The sequence below is a fragment of the Dermacentor variabilis genome, chromosome 2 (assembly GCF_050947875.1).
Source record: "Dermacentor variabilis isolate Ectoservices chromosome 2, ASM5094787v1, whole genome shotgun sequence".
Classification (NCBI taxonomy): Eukaryota; Metazoa; Arthropoda; class Arachnida; order Ixodida; family Ixodidae; genus Dermacentor; species Dermacentor variabilis.
Window position 1 is genome coordinate 242,494,626 of NC_134569.1, and position 23,769 is coordinate 242,518,394.

The 23,769-nt window shown below is 46.2% G+C and overlaps 1 protein-coding gene across 1 annotated transcript in view; it reads left to right on the top strand.

Annotated features, from left to right (window-relative positions):
- The window catches only part of LOC142570737 (sodium-dependent nutrient amino acid transporter 1-like), a 118,036-nt gene that overhangs the window by 21,021 nt on the left and 73,246 nt on the right, over window positions 1–23,769 (top strand). Inside the window, exon 2 of the mRNA XM_075679081.1 lies at window positions 4,239–4,370. Coding sequence (XP_075535196.1) covers window positions 4,239–4,370 — 132 coding nt within the window. The remainder of the gene's footprint in view (window positions 1–4,238; window positions 4,371–23,769) is intronic.

Consider the following 23,769-nt stretch of genomic DNA (forward strand, 5'->3'; position numbering starts at 1 on the left):
GCAGTGGAGTCCGGAAGGCCATTCCATGTATTAATACACGAAGGAAAGAACGAGTATTGAAAATCATCAAGGTGTGTTTTATAAGACTGTACACTAGCACTGTGGTTTAAACGCGCACTGTCTTTTAAAGGGGGGGGGCGAATGTATGTTTTTTTGTTTACATTTATTTCATTTCTGGTTATCTGGAAAAAAAAATTCATTCGTTGTTTTTCTCGTCATGTTTCTGGCAATTCCAAATCGCACCATTTCAACACGTGTGTTACAGAATCTGCTCTCCTATAACGCGAACAAACAAAACGCACCGCGGTTCTCTTGAATTTTTTCGAGTTTGTCTCGCAAGTACAGTTGGTGAGGGCTCCAAACTGGGGAGGTGTACTTCAAAACCGGGCGAACAAATGTTTCGTGCGCAATGAGCTTCAAATGTGTTGGTGTATGCTGGAAGTTTTTTCTCAAGAAGAACAGTTTTCTGTAAGCCCTAGGGCTGGCTTCCTCCACTAGGAGACACCAGCACAAGTCATGATTAATGATCACCCCTAAGAACCTAAAGCTACGTACATAGAACAAAGAGTTGTCACCAATTTTATAGTCAAAGGAAGGCGCAGTTTTCCTCCTTGTTATATGAGCAAACGTCGATTTAGAATAATTTATTTCCATTCCTCGTTTTATGGACCAGTCATGTAAACCTTGGAGGCACCGATTAATTTTCCTTTGGTCGGTTTTATCTGCCACTGTCCTATAGAGCAAAGAATTACCGATATACACCACAGTATAACTTTCTAGGGCACGTTTCTAAGGCAATACCGCATTCACTAGAGGCGCTTTTGTCGCTATTTGAACCGTCGAACTCATGGCTGAGTGGTGCGGTCTCCGTCTCACACTCCGGAGATCCTGGTTTGATTCCCACCCAGTCCATCTTGCAAGTTGTTTTTATTTATGAATTGCCTTCCGGGATTTCTTGCTCACGGCCAACACCGCCGACACCGGCTATTATGCGACACGAGCTCCTTAAGGCTGTCGCGTTAATAAATACCGCACACGTGATGCTGTCGCGGTCGTTCTAACAGCGTCATCCAACTCTCGTCTTGCCAAGTTGTGAAACAGTTGTAGTCATAACGTCGCCGTCACGCTCTCGTTTTACTACCACTGTCGTCACTTCAGTAACATAATCGCATTGCCGTCTTGCTGTCGCCGTTCCATCGACATCAATCCGTCTTCGTGATTCTATCGTAATTATGCTGTCGTCATTCCTATGCCGCCGCCGTGATGCCATCCTTGTCATGGCGTCGTCTTCAGACAGTCGCTATCATGCATCCGTTGTGGTATCGTCGTCGCCAGACTATCCTTGTCATGCCATCGTTGCCATTCCAGCTTCGTCATCCGGTTGTCGTCATGTCGTCGTTACGTCATCTTCGTAATGCACTAATCATCATCCAATTGTACTCGTGTTGGAGTCATCCCGCTGTCGTCGTTATACCACCGTCATCATCTAAGAATGGTCATATGATTGCAATCATCCCGTTGTCGTCATACCGCCTTTGTCATTCCCTCGACGTCATCCCTTCTGTGATTCCATAGTCATTAGGGTGTCGGTGTCATACAGTCATCGTAACGCCGCTATGTCCAACCGTTACTATGGCAACGTGCGGGTATACCGGAGTAGGCCACATATAACCAAACCGACCGAAGTAACAAGGAAATTGATCCACTGTTCAGTTTTAGAAATAAACCACTGCGCAAGGTTTGACCACTGTTACTACTTCAGTGCTCTCTCTGTGTTATAGTCTGCCCTTGACTACGGAAGCTGCTTAGAATGTTTACACATTTGAGGCTTTTATGCTTACAATGGTAAAATCTCCATTTGAGCCGGTTTATTTCATGCCACAAGACCCGGAAAGAAGAAAAACGCTTGAGAATGCTGTGCGGTTGTCGACTCAAGACAGCCAGTCAAATACAAATGAAGTGTCCCTTTGCTTCAAGGCAGCAAAGTCAGCCTTTAGTGCAATGGCTTGTTTATGCGGAAAACAGACTGTCGAAAAGTCAGCCCGACCAACTTTGGGTAGCACTATTGCATATCATGTTGCAGGATCCTTACAGCTACACCTCACACGACAGATGTTCTGGCATGTGGAACTTTATAGAAGGCACCTAAGAGGAAGCTTTAGCTCGGGCCGAACTCCGACACGGCCTACACAAATACACGTAAAAAGCAAAAACGTTTTTCTGAGATAACTTCTGAATCGATATTAATGAAATTTGTTGCACTTGAGAGAGAAAGTTAAATCTAGCGACAGTTGTAAACGGAATTTTGATTTAGGGCCCGCATTTTGTTAAAAAGATGTTCAAAAATTGGTACATTTGAATAAAGTAGAATCACGAAGTTTACAAATTAATAGCTCTGCATCAAGAACCGATATCGTGGTTCTGTAAACGGCATACATTAGATCATTAAAAGCAGGCAAATTCTATATGTCATATCATATATTATGCCAATGTGTTACGTTGTTTACAAAGGTTCTGCAAAAGCTGTATTTCCATATTACTAAATGCTTTGAGAGTCATGTGTAACTTATTAATTTTGTCCGCTTTAGATGTACTATTAGATGCAACTCCCAGAATTAAGTTATTATTTTTCATTGCTGAGTTACGGAGTTGTAAACATGATAGTTTCGTTTACCTGAATATTTTAGATTTTTGACAATTTTTAATAAAACACTGAGAATATAAATCGAAAATTTGAAACCAACAGTCACTAGACTAAGTTTTCCTTTTAAATACAACAAACTTCGTCAAATTTGATGCAGTGGTTGCCGTGACAAACGTATTCTCCTTTTACATGTATTCAGGTAGGAGCACCAGAGCTAAAGCTTCCTTTTAAGAGGCAGCGGAAGCTTTAGCTCGGGCCCAGCTCTGACGCGGCCTTTTCAAATACAGGTAAAACGCAAAAACCTTTTACTGAAATAACCCCTGGATCGATTTTAATGAAATTTGTCGCATTTGAGAAAGTTAAGTTCTAGTGACTGTTGGAAGCAGAATTTAGACTCAGGGCTTGAATTTTGTTAGAAGAATTACAAAAATTTGAAAGTTCGAAAAAATAGAAGCACGATGCTTACAAATTAATAGCTCTGCATCAAGAAAGGCATTGCGCTTCCGTAAGCGGCATCCATTAGATCATTTAAAACAGACAAATTCGATATGTCAATTTATATCTTATATGAATTGGTTACGCTGTTTATAAGGGTTGGGCAAAAGCTGTATTTGCATATCATTGAATTTTTCAGATTAACGTATAAGATATCAGTTTTGTACGCTTCCGATGCACTATCAGATGCCATTCACAGGATTGTGATATCGTTTTTTCTTCCCGAGTTAGATAGTTCTAAACTTGATAGTTTCGTTTTCTGAAAATTTTTTGATTTTTGCCAATTTTTATGAAGAATGACGATCTAAATAAAAAATAAAAACAAACATTCACTAGATCTTAAGTTTTTCTTTTAAATATAACAAACCTCATCCAATTTGGTGCAATGGTTGCCGAGAAAAACGAATTCTCCTTTTACGTGTATTTAGATATGAGCACCCGAGCTAAAGCTTCATCTTAAGCAGATAAACAAAAAAAAAACGAAATAAAAAACAAACGAAGAAATGATTGAAGTAATTACTTATTATTATTTGCTCAGTGTTCAATAAAATTTATTTGCACAGCAGAGATGAAAAAACTGTGAAACTTTTGGCGAAAGAAGCCAACCGAAAACTTCCGCCTGAACGAAGTTTGACAGGGCCACCAGTCAAACCGATGGGGAGTCCTAGAGCTCACGGTATGTTTCTGGGGCTAAAATGATGTTCTGACGTCTTCAACCGTTTTCAAAACACCCGAAAAAAATAAATATCTGGCTACTGCAAAGTTACATTTCAATTCAGCATCCCAAAATTGAAGAAACAGTGCTCTTGAACAGGACCACAACAGACGTTACGCAGCGCTCGTGTGTGTCGTCTCCTGTTTTGTTGTCCTTTTAAGCAGCGCCGCTGTTTATTCGCCCTAGTGCGTGCCAACCGGTCCTGTTAAGCACTCTGTTGATGACAAAGTAGTGTGGTGTGAATGCTTCTTGCGCAATTATTGTGGAGTCGTTGGCGACAGACGAAACATAGCGTGATTCAGCACCACCTTCAAGGAAGAGGCACGGTGCATAAATAGGCCCAAGCGACATATGCCAGTCTTTTATTGATTCTCGCTGTCGCAGTTGTGTTCCTGGCAGTGTATCTGGTCATGCTGTGCATCGTGGCGGTGCCCATGCTCTACTTGGAGATCTTCCTGGGGCAGTTCTGCGGATGGTCTGTGCCCAGGGCCTTCGGCGGATTCCCCATGGCGAAAGGTTTGCTTTTTCTTGGCTGCCAAACCATATCGGTAGAGAGCGGACACTCCCGTGGGGCCCTGCGGCCGAGCTACTGCAGAGCCGCCAGCGCCCCGCGCGGCTGGTGAGACCGCTAATTTTGCCTGCCGAGATTTTATACGCGTGGCTTAGCTATGTTTTGCTTTTGGTTTCGATAACAATGTTTTCGATTCTGGTGTACCTTTGGCTGCAGAAACGTTCAATGCGCCATTTCTACTGGAGCGCAAGAGCTTTAATATTTCATCTTTAAGCATACCGTGCAAATTGACGTAATGAACTCGCGGATCGCAAACATTTTACTGGAAAAGCCGCCAAGGTTCTCGAAGTACCAGCAACGCTGGATCAGCTCATGCAGGTTGGAAACATAATGCGGTCAGGGCTCTGTTTATCGCGATTCTTTTACCGTTTCTGAGCCGATTTCCTCAGCTGCACACATTAGGGGCTCTTTGAGGGGCTATTTTAGGGTTTCTTTGCATACAATAGGGGCTCTTACAGTAGTGGTTCCATACAAGAAAGTTGATTTTTACCTTTTTACATTGAGAAATGGACAGAAAAATACTTGATCACACACCTGATAAACACACAAACTACAAGAAGAATGTTTTAGCAATGACAAGCAAGGCGTAAAGTAAAAGTGGCACTTGCCAACCGGGCTAGGCGCATGCAGCTTGCAGTGAGGTAAACATCCTACACAAAACGATCACAAATGCGCATTACACTGCTCAAGCCACGACAAATGAAACGTTCGTGTGATGGTACGGGTGAGGCACATATAACAAGTTCTGTGCTTCAAAGGGAATGTCTTGCGAGTGACTTTCGGAAAATTAGGCGTTGGAAGTAATGCAAATGCTCTTCCGGAAAAGATAGGTGCAAAAACGAACGGGTGGCTGCGTGGTAAATGGTTTCTACGGCTCAAATTATATGCTACACGTCCAAAATGGGCTCACTCAGCATAACAAACGTCTTGCAAACACTGTTCTTAACACAAGAAACAGCAAAATTATCTCTCCAGGGAAAAGGAAACACCGCACGAGCGAGGCGGCGCGTGGAAAAGCGCGGTGAGGTGGGCGTGACCAGCGGCACATCACCAGTCCAGCATCGACGTCTCTATGGAAACGGGATGCGTGGACGTAACCCCGTAGACGTATGATAACCCGTCAACCTTTGAGGTGAATTGGAAGCGCAAATCGCTACGCCGCTTGGCGGGTGGTCAGACTCTTACTTGCTCGGCCGCGAAACGGCTCGAGTGTCTGCTCTTGACGTGGATATGTTTCTCTATGGCCAACCCACCCACGGAACTGACGAATTTAGCATAGCCGACCGAACTTCCGAAAGAGCACGGGGATTCACATGAGCAAAATAATAATGGTACGTTTAAACAAAACACAGCGCTAACGCAAGAAGCGAATAGAGAAATCGTCCACACGAGTGCTGTACCTCGTGTTAATTAGCGCTGTGTTTCGTTTACAACCGTGAACCCCATCTGACTAAACCAATTTGCAGTCCTAAATTAATAATAGCTCGTACTTGGTCTGCGGAAGAACCGACATTTCGTCAAGTTGGTACTGGCTGAACACCTTGAATGGGTAGCGCAAGGCGACAAAAAGAGAAAGCAGGAAAGACACGGGTCAGCATTGATTACTCGGTATTCCAAGGTGGCGGGCAGCGGACCGCTGCTGCAAGTTTGCTCATGCTTGGATGAGCAGTGAGGTAAAACCGGCAGGAAGAACTGCTCATTTGCCAGAATCGGAGTAGATGAACGAGGGACAATAATCACAGAATCCCAGCGGCTCGATCTCTAGCAACAGCCGTATGAAACAACTGAGCAAGGACAGTAGAAAGAAAATCAACAGTGCTTTTTTGATTATGCCTAAAATTAAATATAGACGAGGGTTCATTGCCGTAACCTTTATATCCGCAATAAATTAAAAAGGCAATGAAGATGGTAGAAGCGACAACTCGATCCCGGTGGGAGCCGAACCGACAGCATTGAACCATATCGCGGCGGCTGTTCCTTCGTACACATTCTTCAGTACTTCCGTGCACGGAACATATTGTGGCGAAATTAAGTACATGCACACATTAAGGGTACCGGTCCAGGCAGCAGGGATGCCTCAATATTGAATAAAAGGGTTTATTTGCGAGTTCCCTACTTTTAAGTTCACGCATTGCGTGAAACCTGTGGATGAGTGGATGTACATCTGCTGCTATAGTCGTGAGTGGCGCTGATTATTGACAGTACCTTGGCTAGGCTTAGCACCGATACGCAACCATAGCAAAGTGGGCGGAAAATCACCAGCCGCTGCCGTAGAGGCTGTGCTCCGGCTGATATCGGAGGCGAGTCTTTTCGACTTCCATGTCTTGTTTCCTCTTTATGGATATGAAGCTGATCGCTGATTTCACCTGCATAAGACTTAGTCAACGGTAAATGACGATCATCATCATCATCATCATCATCATCATCATCATCATCATCATCATCATCAGAGGCTACGCCCGCTGCAGAGAAGAGGCCTCTTCCATAATTATCTGATCATCGTCATCAGCCTGGTTACGCCCACTGCAGGGCAAAGGCCTCTCCCATACTTCTCTAACTACCATGGTCATGTACTAATTGTGGCCATGTTGTCCCTGCAAACTTCTTAATCTCATCTGCCCACCTAACTTTCTACCGCCCCCTGCTACGCTTCCCTTCCCTTGGAATCTAGTCCGTAACCCTTAATGACTATCGGTTATCTTCCCTCCGCATTACATGTCCTGCCCATGGCCCCATTTCTTTTTCTTGATTTCAACTAAGATGTCATTAACTCACGTTTGTTCCCTCACCCAATCCGCTCTTTTCTTGTCCCTTAACGTTACACCTACCATTCTTCATTCCATAGCTCGTTGCGTCATCCTCAATTTAAGTAGAACCCTTTTCGTAAGCCTCCAGGTTTCCGCCCCGTACGTGAGCACTGGTAAGACACAGCTGTTATATACTTTTCTCTTGAGGGATAATGGCAACCTGCTGTTCATGATCTGAGAATGCCTGCCAAACGCACCCCAGCCCTTTCTTATTCTTCTGATTATGTCAGTCTCATGATCTGGATCCGCGGTCACTACCTGTCCAAAGTAGATGTATTCTCTTACCACTTTCAGTGCCTCGCTGCCTATTGTAAATTGCTGTTCTCTTCCGAGACTGTTAAGCATTACTTTAGTTTTCTGCAAAGTAATTTTTAGACCCACTCTTCTGCTTTGCCTCTCCAGGTCAGTGAGCATGCATTGCAATTGGTCCCCTGAGTTACTAAGCAAGGCAATATCATCAGCGAATCGCAAGTTACTAAGGTATTCTCCAATAACTTTTATCCCCAATTCTTCCAAATCCAGGTCTCTGAATACCTCCTGTAAACACGCTGTGAATAGCATTGGAGATATCGTATCTCCCTGCCTGACGCCTTTCTTTATTGGGATTTGGTTGCTTGCTTTATGGAGGACTACGGTGGCTGTGGAGCCGCTATAGATATCTTTCAGTATTTTTACATACGGCTCGTCTACACCCTGATTCCGTAATGCCTCTATGACTGCTGAGGTTTCGACAGAATCAAACGCTTTCTCGTAATCAATGAAAGCTATATATAAGGGTTGGTTATATTCCGCACATTTCTCTATCACCTGATTGATAGTGTGAATATGATCTATTGTTGAGTAGCTTTTACGGAATCCTGCCTGGTCGTTTGCTTGACATATATCTAAGGTGTTCCTGATTCTATTTGCGATTGCCTTAGTAAATGGTTTGTAGGCAACGGACAGTAAGCTGATCGGTCTATAATTTTTCAAGTCTTTGGCGCCCCCTTTCTTAAGGATTAGGATTATGTTAGCGTTCTTCCAAGAATCCGGTACGCTCGAGGTCATAAGGCATTGCGTATACAGGGTGGCCAGTTTCTCTAGAACAATCTGTCCACCATCCTTCAACAAATCTGATGTTGCCTGATCCTCCCCAGCTGCCTTCCCCCTTTGCATAGCTCCCAAGGCTTTCTTTAGTTCTTCCGGCGTTATCTGTGCGATTTCGAATTCCTCTAGACTATTCTCTTTTCCATTATAGTCGTGTGTGCCACTGGTACTGTATAAATCTCTATAGAACTCCTTAGCCACTTGAACTATGTCATTCATATTAGTAATGATATTACCAGCTTTGTCTCTTAACGCAGTCTTATTCTTGCCTATTCCTAGTTTCTTCTTCACCGCTTTTAGGCTTCCTCCATTCCTGAGAGCATGTTCAATTCCGTCCATATTATACTTCTTTATGTCAGCTGTCTTACGCTTGTTGATTAACTTCGAAAGTTCTGCCAGTTGTATTCTTGCTGTAGGGTTAGAGGCTTTCATACATTGGCGTTCCTTGATCAGATCTTTCGTCTGCTCCCAAAGCTTACTGGCATTCTGTCTAACGGTGTTACCACCGACATCTATTGCACACTCCTTTAAGATTGTCCTTCATATCTTCAACACTAAGGTCCTCTTCCTGAGTTAAGGCCGAATACCTGTTCTGTAGCTTGATCTGGAATTCCTCTATTTTTTCTCTTACCGCTAACTTAGTGATCGGCTTCTTAAGTACCAGTTTCTTCCGTTCCCTACTCAAGTCTAGGCTAATTCGAGTTCTTACCATCCTATAGTCACTGCAGGGCAGCTTGCCGAGCACGTCCACATCTTGTATGATGCCAGGGTCAGCGCAGAGTATAAAGTCTATTTCGTTTCTAGTCTCACCGTTCGGGCTCCGCCACGTCCAATTTCGGCTATCCCGCTCGCGGAAGAATGTATTCATTATCCGCATATTTTTCTGTTCCGCAAACTCTACTAATAACTCTCCCCTGCTATTGCTAGTGCCTACGCCATATTCCTGCACTGCCTTATCTCCAGCCTGCTTCATGCCTTCCTTGGCATTGAAGTCGCCCATTAGTATAGTGTATTTCGTTTTCTCTTTACCGATCGCCGATTCCACGTCTTCATAGATGCTCTCGACTTCCAGGTGATCATGACTGGATGTAGGGGCGTTGACCAGTGCGACCTTCAATTTGTACCTGTTATTAAGTTTCACAAAAAGACCTGCCACCCTCTCGGTAATGCTATAGAATTCCTGTATGTTACCAGCTATATCCTTATTAGGAATCCGACACCTAGTTCTCGTCTTTCCGATAAGCCCCGGTACCACAAGACGTGCCCGCTTTTTAGCACTGTATATGCTTGTTTAGTCCTCCTAACTTCACTGAGCCCTATTATATTGACACGTGTACTTGTTTGTGTTTATGGGGCGACACGTTTCACCGCCTAAAAATGCTATTGCACAGCGCGGGACGCGCCTGCATGTATCCGAAGTTTCTGGAAAGTTATCGATACTTCTATCTGCTGTCTGTTGTCGCCGAACCTTATGTTATCTGATTTCATCGCCTGACGCGAATGGTGTAGAACTTTGTGGAAGGCACGCGGGTCCCAACGATTAGTTTGGAACATTCGACGACTGCTGTATAAATGCCGACGCACTTGACCCGCTGATCAGATTTTCGACGATCGCCGACTGTGTTCGCCGCTATCGTTGTGCTTTAAGTGTAGCCTGTCTTTGTGGGCACAGGTTCGCGCAATAAAAGCTAGTTTTGTCTTTCACAGTATTGCTACTGTGTTCTCTAACGTCACTGCCACGTGACATATGGTGGAATTGCTTTTCGTCCATGTACCGGACGCCCCCGACAAGCCGTGATCCAAGCCCGGACCGCGAAGAGAGCACTAACGTAGTCTCGGACCATCGACCAAGCCGCCGTCTACAACAGCTGCCCCCGGAGCACGGACTTCTACCTGAGAAGACCAAGAAGACTGTGGCCACGACAACCACAATGGCGTCCCCAGTGTCACCCATCGTACTTCAACAACAAAGAGAGCCCCCTACCTTCCGTGGAGCTACGTCGGAGGATCCGGAAACCTGGCTCGAAACCTTCGAAAGGATCTCGACTTTCAAGAACTAGACTTCTGAGGATCAGCTACGACATGTGTGTTTCTCCTTGGAAGATGCCGCGAGGACTTGGTTCGAGAAACAGGAGTCCACCCTTGCAACATGGGACTTGTTCCGCAGCAACATCCGCAGGACGTTCACAAGCGTTGTCCGAAAAGAAAGGGCCGAAGTTCTGCTGGATACCCGAGGCCAACTTAACTCGTGCACAGACTACAGAAACGAACAGTATCTTTTTCGCACCAACTGACGATCAAGAAATAGTGTTAACGTTCTCTACACTAAAGAACACCAGCGCACGTGACATAGACGGTTTTCAGATATCTCCGATCAAGCATGTAATCCATATTATAGCTCCTGTGCTCACTCACATTTATAACCTGTCTTTATCGACAGGCTGTTTTCCAAAACAAATGCAAACGTCTGTTGTCACTGTGCTACATAAAAAAGGAGACAAAAATGACCTTGGGAACTACCGACCCATCTCCATATTACCGATATTTTCAAAAGGCTTTGAAAAAATTATTTTTAAAGGAGTTATAAACTTTTGCACCAAATTTCACATAATAACAAAATCGCAATACGGTTTCATGAAGGGCAGTTCGACTGAGACTGCTTTACTAGCCCAAAAAGAAATAATTCTAAAATCTTTTGAAGATAGGCAACTCTGCATTGGAATCTTTATAGATTTTTCCAAGGCCTTTGATCGTCTCTGTCACTACACTTTAATTGAAAAACTAGAAATGTATGGTATTCGTGGCATCCCACTTTCACTCTTGAAATCATATCTTAAGTGCCGATCGCAATGTGTAAAAATTAACAATTACTGCTCTTCTCTTCAACCGATAATCACTGGGGTACCACAAGGTAGTATTTTAGGGCCGCTGCTTTTTAACCTATACATCAACGACATTGTAAAAATTAATGACAAACCTAAATATATAATCTATGCCGATGACACTAGCATTTTCTTCACCGGTAATGATGTGAGTGCATTGACTTCACTTATCAACACTACATTAGAGAACCTGTATGCATGGAGTGAGCAAAATTCATTAGTCATTAACGCATCAAAAACAAAAGCAGTTATTTTTCACTCGCGGATGCAGCTTACTTCTCCACGCGATGCCTTACGCTTAGGTAGCGCGACGATTGAAATTGTAGAGACGGTTAAAACTTTAGGAGTGTTTTTTAATTGTATAATGTCATGGGAACCACAAATTAATAAACTAATAACTAATATTTCCAAATGTGTAGGTATACTTGCACGACTGCGTTCCTTGCTTCCAGTTTCCGTTAAGATAACACTTTATAACAGCTTGTTTTTATCGCATGTCAGTTATTGTTTTTTGGTATGGGGAAGTACAACAGCAACGAACATTAATAGACTATACAAACTACAGAAAAAAGCGATTAGGCACATTGCTAATGTTGACTACTATGCACATACGGGTGAATTATTTAAGCGGTTTAACATTATCCCAATTCATCAGCTTTACGAGTATTACCTAGCAATAAGATATAAAAAATCCGTGCTCAATAGCAATCGAGCTTTTTTGGATATTTTTCAACTTGAACCGTACACTATCCCATACCCTACTCGTTACCAACAACACTGGATTATTCCATTGTGCAGAACACACTTTGGCCGACAAATGCTCCGCTTCACTGTTCCTGTTTTATTAAACAAATTAATTAAAAAAAGATAATAATTGAAGAATGTGGCATACGTGTTATTAGGGAAGCCCTTTTATCATGAAATCAATGCAATATTGTTTATCACTAACTAAACTTTCAGTGTATATTGGAATTTGTCTTCATGTATTATACTGTATAATTTAACCGTAAAGGAATCTGTATATCTATATTTTCAATTCATGACGAATCTATGTGTATTACGAGTTGTAAATATTAACTCCTTCTTGCTATGAACGAGTTTTGTTCGTCTGTCCTCAATGCATTCCATGTATCAGGGAGGCTCGGGTTCCCCTCAAGTGACTGATGTCACTTTTCTCCCGAGCCTGCCCTCATCCTTGAGATGAAAAATAAACTGATTTGATTTGATTTGAACTACCCCATGAGACCATCGCCGTCTTCACAGAAGAGATGACCCCTCTTTTCTGGCACACCGACCCGGAAATGTCCGAAGAGAAAATAAGTGCGTTTCTCGATGCGAGGCGTAGAGCAAGTACTTTTCGCCGGACTAATCCGAAACCCACCGAAGACCGTAGCTGAGTTCCTGACAGAGGCTACGACGATTAAGAAAACTTTAGAAATGTGCACTAGGCAATATAGCCGCCAAGTGCTCACGCCTCAGTGCGCCATACAAGCACTGGGCTCCGGTGATCTCCAAGAGACCATCAGGGCCATTGTGCGCGAAGAACTGCGCAAGGTCTTGCCTTCATCGCAGCCTCAAGTGGCTTCCATTGCCGACGCCGTACGTGAGGAGCTCCAACAACTCAGAGGAACCCCTGAATCGCCACAGCCTCAGGCGCAAGCGATGACATACGCCGCTGTAGCCCGCCGTCACGTTCCCCCTACGCGCCCACGGCAGGGCCCAGTGACGACACAGTTCCGTCGTCCGCCAGCACCCCCACCGCCAGCACGCCAACCCGTCACCCCACGCAGCATTCCAAGGAAGACTGATGTTTGGCGCGCCGCCGACCATCGTCCGCTTTGCTATCACTGCGGGGAAGCCGGGCACATCTACCGTCGATGCCCAAACCGGGAGATGAGACTCCGAGGTTTCGCCGTTAACGCACCGAGACCACAGCTTGGCGAACGACCTGGCGATATCGCCGACTACCTCGCCGCCACTCAGTGGAGCCCTCGACGACCGTCCCGTTCACCATCACCAGGCCGCTACCTGTCGCCACAGCGCCGACCATACACTGGCCCAGCCCGGGGACGCTCTGCGAGCCCATATCCGGAAAACTGAAAGCAGCAACCGATGGAGGTGCGGTTGCTGTTCGTCGAAGCCACCTCGACGACATAACGACACGCCGCCGTCCCGACGAAGTCTGGAAGCAAATGCGCCGACGAAAGGCAACCTGACGACGCCACGTACCCGTCACAGGTCAACGCCACGCAGCCGTCATCCGACGCCAAGACCTGACTGTAACGCAAGACAAAGAACCACCGACCTCGACGTGCTTCTCGACGGCCATGCTGTCACCGCCTTAGTAGACACAGGAGCCGATTACTCCTTCATGAGTGAACCCATCGCCGCCCAGTTGAAGAAAGTAAAGACTGTATGGGAAGGCCCTCAAATTCGGACCTCTGGAGGGACCTCATAACGCCGACTGGAATGTGCACGGCAAGAATTACCATTCACAACCGCACTTACCCTGCCACCTTCGTTATCCTGCAACAGTGTTTACGAGACGTCATTCTCGGCGTGGACTTCCTGAACCTACACGGCGCAATCATCGACCTGTCAATAACGCTGACGGAAGATCAAGCGATACCACCGGAGAGCCATCGTTGTCACCACGCCTTGAGTGTGCTCGAAGATCAAGTGAGCATCCCGCCTCGCTCCAGCATTGTTATTTCGGTCGGCACCGAAACGGCCGCTTACGTAGAAGGCGTCATCGAAGGTGACCAACGTCTAATGCTCGACCGTGAAATTTGCGTTGCAAGAGGGATCGCTCGACTGCACGGAGGAAACACGAAAGTGTTGCTGACGAACTTCAGCCAGGAGTTCAAGCACATCAACAAGTGCACGACGATAACATACATCGAGGAAATTATGGAAACCAGCAATGCGTTTGTCCTGTCGGATTCTGTCGCATCTACCTCGACGACCGCAATCCCCGAGCCAGACTTCGACATAAATCCAAGTCTCCCCGTGATTAAGAGCAAAAGCTCAGAAGTCTGCTTCGACGATGCAAAGACTGCTTTTGGACGTCATCGAGGATTCAACAAACACCAGTCGCAAAGCATCGCATAATCACCGAAGAGCGCGCTCGACCACTCCGCCAGAGCCCTTAGCGAGTTTCGACGCGAGAACGCGAAGCTATAAGACAAAAAGTCGACGAAATGCTGCGCGACGACATCACCCAGCCGTCGAAAAGTACGTGGGCATCTCCTGTAGACCTGGTGAAGAAAAAGGACGGAACCCTACGTTTCTGCGTCGATTATCGTCGACAGAAGAAGATCACGAAGAAGGACGTATACCCCCTTCCACGGATAGACGACGCATTGGATCAGCTCTGCAACGTTAAATACTTCTCGTCGATGGACCTCAAGTCTGGCTACTGGCAAATAGAAGTCGACGAGAGAGAAAGCGAAAACACCGCCTTCATCACGCCAGACGGCCTCTACGAGTTCATGGTCATGCCATTTGGACTATGCTCGGTGCCTGCAAAGTTTCAGCGCGTCATGGACACGGTGTTAGCAGGATTGAAGTGGCAGACGTGTCTCGTTTACTTGGATGACATCATCGTCTTCACCGGAAATTTCGACGATCACCTTAGGCGGCTTGCAACAGTACTAGAGGCCATCAAGACATCAGGGCTTACTCTAAAGCCGGAAAAGTGCCGCTTCGCCTACGATGAGCTTTTGTTTCTAGGCCACGTCATCATCAAATCTGGAGTACGACCCGGCCCGCAGAAGGCAGCTGCCACCGCAATGTTCCCGCAGGCCACTGACAAGAAGGCACTGCGTAGATTCCTTGGCATGTGTGCCTACTACAGGAGCTTTGTCAAGGACTTTTCCCGCATCGCTGAGCCGCTAACACGGCTAACCAAATGTGACGTCGAGTTCAAGTAAGATACGCCACAGGCCGACGCATTTCAAGAACTCAAACGACGCATGCAGTCGCCGCCTGTACTTGCACACTTCGACGAAGGCGCCGATACCGAAATCCACACTGACGCCAGCAGCGTAGGCCTCGGTGCCGTCCTAGTCCAGAGGAAAGATGGACTTGAATGCGTCGTATCTTATGCTAGCTGTCGCTGTCAAAAGCGGAAGGCGATTATTCTACGACTGAAAAGAAATGCCTCGCTATCATTTGGGCTACAGCAAAATTCCGCCCTTACCTATATGGCAGGCCATTCAAAGTCGTCAGCGACCATCACGCGTTGTGTTGGCTAGCTAACTTAAAGGACCCTTCAGGACGCCTGGCGCGGTGGAGCCTCAGGCTGCAAGAATATGACGTCACGGTAATCTACAAGTCCGGGCGAAAACACTCTGACGCCGAGTGCCTATCATGCGCCGCCATCGATCCCCCGCCGCAAGACGACGAGGACAACGACGCCTTCCTCGGAATAATAAGCGCGGAAGACTTCACTAAACAGCAACGAGCAGACCCGGTGCTAAAAAGCCTCGTCGAGTATTTGGAAGGGAACACCGACGTTGTCCCTAGGGCATTTAAGCGCGGATTGTCTTCGTTCACGCTACAAAACAACCTACGCGTGAAAAAGAACTCGCCAGTGCGCGCCAGCTACGTTGTTGTTGTTCCGTCAGCGCTGCGTCCAGAAGCACTCCACGCCCTACATGATGATCCAACTGCTGGGCACCTCGGATTCTCACGGACGCTGTCGAGGATACAGGAAAGGTATTACTGGCCGCGTCTGACCGCCGACGTCGCCCGTTACGTCAAGACATGCCGAGAGTGTCAGCGACGCAAGACACCACCGATAAGGCCAGCAGGATTACTACAGCCGATCGAACCCCCTTACCGACCATTTCAAGAGATCGGGATGGATTTGCTGGGACCGTTTCCGACGTCAACAACTAAAGCTCTACCGAAGGGCAGCTCAGCTGAAGAGGCGAAATTTTTCGTCGAGAACATCCTGCTGCGACATGGTGCCCCAGAAGTCCTCATCACCGACAGAGGAACGGCTTTTACCGCAGAGCTCACCCAAACCATTCTGCAATACAGCAAGACAAGCCACTGGAGGACAACTGCTTACCACCCGCAGACGAATGGTCTCACGGAGTGCCTGAACAATACCCTCGCCGACATGCTAGCTATGTACACCGTCCTCGAGAACAAGACGTGGGACGCGGTCCTGCCCTACGTAACCTTTGCTTACAACACGGCGGTGCAGGAAATAACAGTGGTCACGCCGTTCAAGCTGGTTTACGGTAGGAATCCGACGACTACTCGCGACGCCATGCTGCCGCACGTCTGCGACGAAGAGAATCTTGACGTGGCCACCTTTCTCCAGCGCGCCGAAGAAGCTCGACAGCTCGCCCACCTGCGGTTCAAGAATCAACAGAGGACCGACGGGCGACACTACAACCTACGACGACGCTCCGTTGAATACCAGCCCGGCGACCGTGTTTGGGTTTGGATCCCGATACGCCGATGCGGACTGAGTGAGAAACTACTGGGACGCTATTTCGGACCCTACAAGGTCATTCGACGTATTGGCGCACTTGACTTGACTATGAGGTCGTGCCAGACGGCATTTCGCATTCTCAGCGGCGTTGAGCGCGATCTGAAGTCGTCCACGTGGTGCGTCTTAAACCCTTTTACGGGCGCTGACGAACTTCCTTATTTTGTTGTTCTCTTTGCTACGGGTTTTTATTACCTTCGTTTGCAGCATCGTGTCGATGCTTTTTAAGAGGGGGGTATTGACACGGTGTACTTGTTTTTATCGGGCGACACGTTTCACCGCCTAAAAATGTTAACGCACAGCGCGGGACGCGCCTGCGTGTATCCGAAGTTTCTGGAAAGTTATCGATGTTTCTATACGCTGTCTCTTGTTGCCGAACCTTGTGTTATCTGATTTCATCGCCTGACGCGAATGGTGTAGAGCTTTGTGGAAGGCACGCGGGTCTGAAAGATTAGTCTGGAACATTCGAAGACTGCTGTATCAATGCGGACGCGCTTGACCCGCTGATCAGATTTTCGACGATCGCCGACTGCGTTCGCCGCTATCGTTGTGCTTTAAGCGTAGCCTGTCTTTGTGGGCACAGGTTCGCCCAATAAAAGCTAGTTTTGTCTTTCACAGTATTGCTACTGTGTTCTGTAACGTCACTACCACGTGAGAATATCCCATTTACTGCCCTATAGTTCCTCCAATAGCACTGCTAGACTCGCCTCAGTGTTGCCGAACAGGACAATGTCATCTGCGAAGCGAAGGTTGTTCCGATATTCGTCGTTTATTCTCACTACTAAACCTTCCCAGTTTAATAGCTTTCTGAACATGCAGTGAATATCATTGGAGAGATGGCGTCTGTGAGCCATTTATTCATTGGTATGTTTCCACTTTTCTTGTGGCAGAATAGGGCGATGATCGATGCACAATAGGGCGACAGACATGTTAGGCCTTGGAAAACCCGCTTGATATCACGGTGCGGTGTTTCGAGCCGCATAATAATACCAGTGAGCGCATCTCAGTCCTGTGTAATCAATCAGTAAGTCTGGACGTATCACCTGTATATCAATAGTCGCGTCGTCGATGTCCTTTAAGCACACATATTTCCTAATAGGAGAACGCTTGATATTAAATGGTTTCATTATTTCAACGCGTTAGGTGCCACATGCGAAGGTTGGCACAACGCTCAATGGGGGTTCAAAAAAGCGCTGGCGTTAAAAATTCCAAGGTGTCCTTAGCTATCGCCTAAGACGCCTCAGAGACGCGAAGGCGAAATCCCGGTAAAGTCTACTGTAAATAACCTTAACCCACCCTAATCTCCCTTAATCCTCCTTCATCCACCATAACGCACCTAAATCCTCCTTAATTCACCGTAATCCACCGTAGCCCTCTTTAATCCACCTCAATCGACCTTAATCCACCCGAATCCACGTTAATTCACCCTAATTCACCTCAATCCTCCTTCATCATCATCATCATCATCAGCCTAGTTACGCCCACTGCAGGGCAAAGGCCTCTCCCATACTTCTCCAACTACCCCGGTCATGTACTAAGTGTGGCCATGTTATCCCTGCAAACGTCTTAATGTTATCCGCCCACCTAACTTTCTGCCGCCCCCTGCTACGCTCCCCTTCCCTTGGAATCCAGTCCGTAAGCCTTAATGACCATCGGTTGTCTTCCCTCCTCATTACATGTCCGGCCCACGCCCATTTATTTTTCTTGATTTCAACTAAGATGTAATTTACCCGCGTTCGTTCCCTCACCCAATCTGCTCTTTTCTTATTCCTTAACGTTACACCCATCATTCTTCTTTCCATAGCTCGTTGCGTCGTCCTCAGTTTCAGCAGAACCCTTTTCGTAAGCCTCCAGGTTTCTGCGCCATATGTGAGTACTGGTAACACACAGCTGTTATACACTTTCCTTTTGAGGGATAGTGGCAACCTGCTGTTCATGATTTGAGAATGCCTGCCAAACGCACCCCAGCCCATTTTAATTCTTCTGGTTATTTCAGTCTCATGATCCGGATCCGTGGTCACTACCTGCCCTAAGTAGATGTATTCCCTTACCACTTCCAGTGCCTCGCTACCTATCGTAAACTGCTGTTCTCTTCCGAGACTGTTAAACATTACTTTAGTTTTCTGCAGATTAATTTTCAGACCCACCCTTCTGCTTTGCCTCTCAGGGTCAGTGAGCATGCATTGCAATTGGTCTCCTGAGTTACTAAGCAAGGCAATATCATCAGCCAATCGCAAGTTGCTAAGGTATTCTCCTTCAACTTTTATTCCCAATTGTTCCCACTCCAGGTCTCTGAATACCTCCTGTAAACATGCTGTGAATGGCATTGGAGAGATCGTATCTCCTGGCCTGACGCCTTTCTTTATTGGGATATTCTTGCTTTCTATCTGGAGGACTACGGTGGCTGTGGAGCAGCTAGAGATATCTTTCACTATTTTTACACAGGGCTCGTCTACACCCTGATTCCGTAGTACCTCCATGACTGCTGAGGTTTCGACAGAATCAAACGCTTTCTCGTAATGAATGAAAGCTATATATAAGGGTTGGTTATATTCCGCACATTTCTCTATCACTTGATTGATAGTGTGAATACGGTCTATTGTTGAGTAGCCTTTACGGAAACCTGCCTGGTCATTTGGTTGACAGAAGTCTAAGGTGTTCCTGATTCTATTTGCGATTACCTTAGTAAATACTTTGTAGGCAACGGACAGTAAGCTGATCGGTCTCTAATTTTTCAAGTCTTTGGCGTCCCCTTTCTTATGGATTAGGATTATGTTAGCGTTCCTCCAAAATTCCGGTACGTTTGAGGTCATGAGGCACTGTGTATATAGGGCGGCCAATCTTTCTAGGACAGTGTTCCCACCATCCTTCAACAAATCTGCTGTTACCTGATCCTGCCCAGCTGCCTTCCCCCTTTGCATAGGTCCTAAGGCTTTCTTTACTTCTTCTGGCGCTACCTGTGGGATTTCGAATTCCTTTTGGTTATTCCCTCTACCACTATCGTCGTGGGTGCCACTGGTGCTGTATAAATCTCTATAGAACTCCTCAGCCACTTGAACTATCTCATCGACATTAGTAACGATATTGCTGGCTTTGTCTCTTAGCGCACACATCTGATTCTTGCCTATTCCTAGTTTCTTCTTCACTGCTTTTAGGCTTCCTGCGTTCCTGAGAACCTGTTCAATTCTATCTATATTATAGTTCCTTATGTCAGCTGTCTTACCCTTGTTGATTAACTTAGAAAGTTCTGCCACTTATATTCTAGCTGTAGGGTTAGAGGCTTTCATACATTGGCGTTTCTTGAACAGATCTTTCGTCTCCTGCTATAGATTACTGGTTTCCTGTCTAACGGCGTCACCACCGACTTCTATTGCGCACTCCTTAATGATGCCCATAAGATTGTCCTTCATTGCTTCAACACTAAGGTGCTCTTCCTGAATTAAAGCCGAATACCTGTTCTGTTGCTTGATCCGGAATTCCTCTAGTTTCCCCTTTACCGCTAACTCAGTGATCGGCTTCTTATGTACCAGTTTCTTCCGTTCCCTCCTCAAGTATAGGATAATTCGAGTTCTTACCACCCTATGGTCACTGTAGCGCACCTTGCCGAGTACGTGCACATCTTGTATGATGCCAGGGTTCGCGCAGAGTATGAAGTCTATTTCATTTCTAGTCTCGGCATTTGGGTTCCTCCACGTCCACTTTCGGCTAATGCGCTTGCGGAAGAAGGTATTCATTATCTGCATATTATTTTGTTCTGCAAACTCTACTAATAACTCTCCCCTGCTATTCCTAGAGCCTATGCACTGACTTGTCTGCAGCCTGCTTCTTGCCTACCCTGGCATTGAGGTCGCCCAGCAGTATAGTGTATTTTGTTTTGACTTTACCCATCGCCGATTCCACATCTTCATAGAAGCTTTCGACTTCCTGGTCATTATGACTGTATGTAGGGGCGTAGACCTGTACGAACTTCAATTTGTACCTCTTATTGAGTTCCACAACAAGACCTGCCACCCTCTCGTTAATGCTTATGAATTCCTGTATGTTACGAGTTATATTCTTATTAATCAGGAATCCGACTCCTAGTTCTCGTCTCTCCGCTAAGCCCCGGTATCACTGGACGTGCCCGGTTTTTAGCACTGTATATGCTTCTTTCGTCCTCCTAACCTCACTGAGCGCTATTATATTCAATGTACTACCCTCTAATTCCTCCAATAACACTGCTAGGCTCGCCTCACTAAATAACGTTCTAACGCTAAACGTTGCCAGGTTCAGATTCCAATGGCGGCCTGTCCGCAGCCACGGATTCTTAGTACCCTCTGCTGCGTCACAGGTCTGACCGCCGCCGTGGTCAGTTGCTTCGCGGCTGCTTGGGACTGAGGTGCTGGGTTTTGATTGTTGTATTCATATTGGAGGTTGTGGCCAAGTACTGCACCAGGCCGGCCAATCCTGCTCTGGTGAGAGAATGCGTTGCTGGTTCTGGTTACCGGGATCAGGGCGCACTCGAGGCCTGTTTATGCAATTTTATCAACGCGCGTTTTTTTTTCGGGGGACAATTGCGCGGCACCGGGATTCAAACCACGGTCCTCTTTGCACGCGAGGCCGATACTCTACCTCTTCGCCACCGCAGGATTTCTATGCTTCATTTAACCTACAGTGGTGCCTTCTGCGATCAGTCAAGGTCGAACAATCTGAGCTCGGTTAAACTGCACAGATGGCACTCAACTGAAGAAACATGGTAATATATGACCTGCACATGAGTGGCCATAAATAATAAAGGAGAAGAAGATTTACAAGTGTTTCAAGAATAATTTTAGGAGGGTCCCCGTGTGGACAGTCGTGGCGAAGATATGCAATTGTCTGATATAGTGATAAATAGAAGAAAAGATATTTAAAAAAGAAAAAATAAGAAAAACAATAAAAGGGAAGAAAGCAGGAGATTTGGATTTGTCACCCTTGGATGTTGCCCGGAGAGATAGCTCAATGGGTTGGTTCGTTAGGCCATAGGTTACATTGAAGCGCCGTAGCTTCTGTCCAGAGCCTCGTACTTGCGTGGAAAGAAACTGATGTCCGCGATGGTCGATTTTTGCGGTTGGAAGGCATACTTTTTGGAAGAAAAGGCCGCCCGTCGATGAGAGGAAACTCGATTGGCTCTAATGACTAGGAAAAGCTTGAGCAGGTGCGAGGCGAGCGCGGCACGCTTTGCGTGGGGAGCTAGCCCGAGTAACTATCGCAAGGACTGCCGCTCACGAGAGGGAAATACCTTTGTGTAATTATAATAACCCTTATAAGACTACTTTCGAAAAGGGAACGGCCCAGAGGGCTGTACTACGAGTGCTATGACTGATAATTTTATCTCTCTCTCTCCCTCTCTGTCTCTGTCTCTCTCTCTCTCTCTCTCTCTCTCTCTCTCTATATATATATATATATATATATATATATATATATATATATTTCCATCTCATCTATGGGATTGAATACGAGCGCTGTTGCTTTGTTTCTGCGTGTAGTAGTTAAGAGAACGAGTTTCATCATCATCATCATCAGCCTGGTTACGCCCACTGCAGGGCAAAGGCCTCTCCCAAACTTCTCCAACAACCCTGGTCGTGTACTAATTGTCGCCATGCCGTGCCTGCAAACTTCTTAATCTCATCCGCCCACCTAACTTTCTGCCGCCCGCTGCTACGCTTCCCTTCCCTTGGGATTCAGTCCGTAAGCCTTAATGACCATCGGTTATCTTCCCTCCTCATTACATGTCCTGCCCATGCCCATTTCTTTTTCTTGATTTCAACTAAGCTGTCATTAACTCGCGTTTGTTCCCTCACCCAACCTGCTCTTTTCTTATCCCTTAACGTTACACCTATCATTCTTCTTTCCATAGCTCGTTGCGTCGTCCTCAATTTGAGCAGAACCCTTTTCGTAAGCCTCCAGGTTTCTGCCCCGTGGGTGAGTACTGGTAAGACACAGCTGTTATACACTTTTCTCTTGAGGGAATATGGCAACCTGCTGGTCATGATCTGAGAATGCCTGCCAAACGCACCCCAGCCCATTCTTATTCTTCTGATTATTTCCGTCTCATGATCAGGATCCGCCGTCACTACCTGCCCTAAGTAGATGTATTCTCTTACGAGTTCCAGTGCCTCGCTGCCTATTGTAAATTGCTGTTCTCTTCCGAGACTGTTAAGCATTACTTTAGTTTAGTGCATATTAATTTTTAGACCTGCTCTTCTGCTTTGCCTCTCCAGGTCAGTGAGCATGTATTGCAATTGGTACCCTGAGTTACTAAGCAAGGCAATATCATCAGCGAATCGCAAGTTACTAAGGTATTCTCCATTAACATTTATCCCCAATTCTTCCCAATCCAGGTCTCTGAATACCTCCTGTAAACACGCTGTGAATAGCATCGGAGATATTGTATCTCCCTGCCTGACGCCTTTCTTTATTGGGATTTTGTTGCTTGCTTTATGAAGGACTACGGTGGCTGCGGAGCCGCTATATATATATCCCAGTGTTTTTACATACGCCTCGTCTACACCCTGATTCCGGAATGCCTCCATGACGGCTGAGGTTTCGACAGAATCAAACGCTTTCTCGTAATCAATGAAAGCTATATATAAGGGTTGGTTATATTCCGCACATTTCTCTATCACCTGATTGATAGTGTGAATATGATCTATTGTTGAGTAGCCTTTACGGAATCCTGCCTGGTCCTTTGCTTGACAGAAGTCTAGGGTGTTCCTGATTCTATTTGCGATTATACCTTAGTAAATAGTTTGTAGGCAACGGACAGTAAGCTGATCGGTCTATAATTTTTCAAGTCTTTGGCGTCCCCTTTCTTATGGATTAGGATTATGTTAGCGTTCTTCCAAGAATCCGGTACGCTCGAGGTCATGAGGCATTGCGTATACAGGGTGGCCAGTTTCTCTAGAACAATCTGCCCACCATCCTTCAACAAATATGCTGTTGCCTGATCCTCCCCAGCTGCCTTCCCCCTTTGCATATCTCCCAAGGCTTTCTTTACTCCTTCCGGCGTTACCTTTGGGATTTCGAATTCCTCTAGACTATT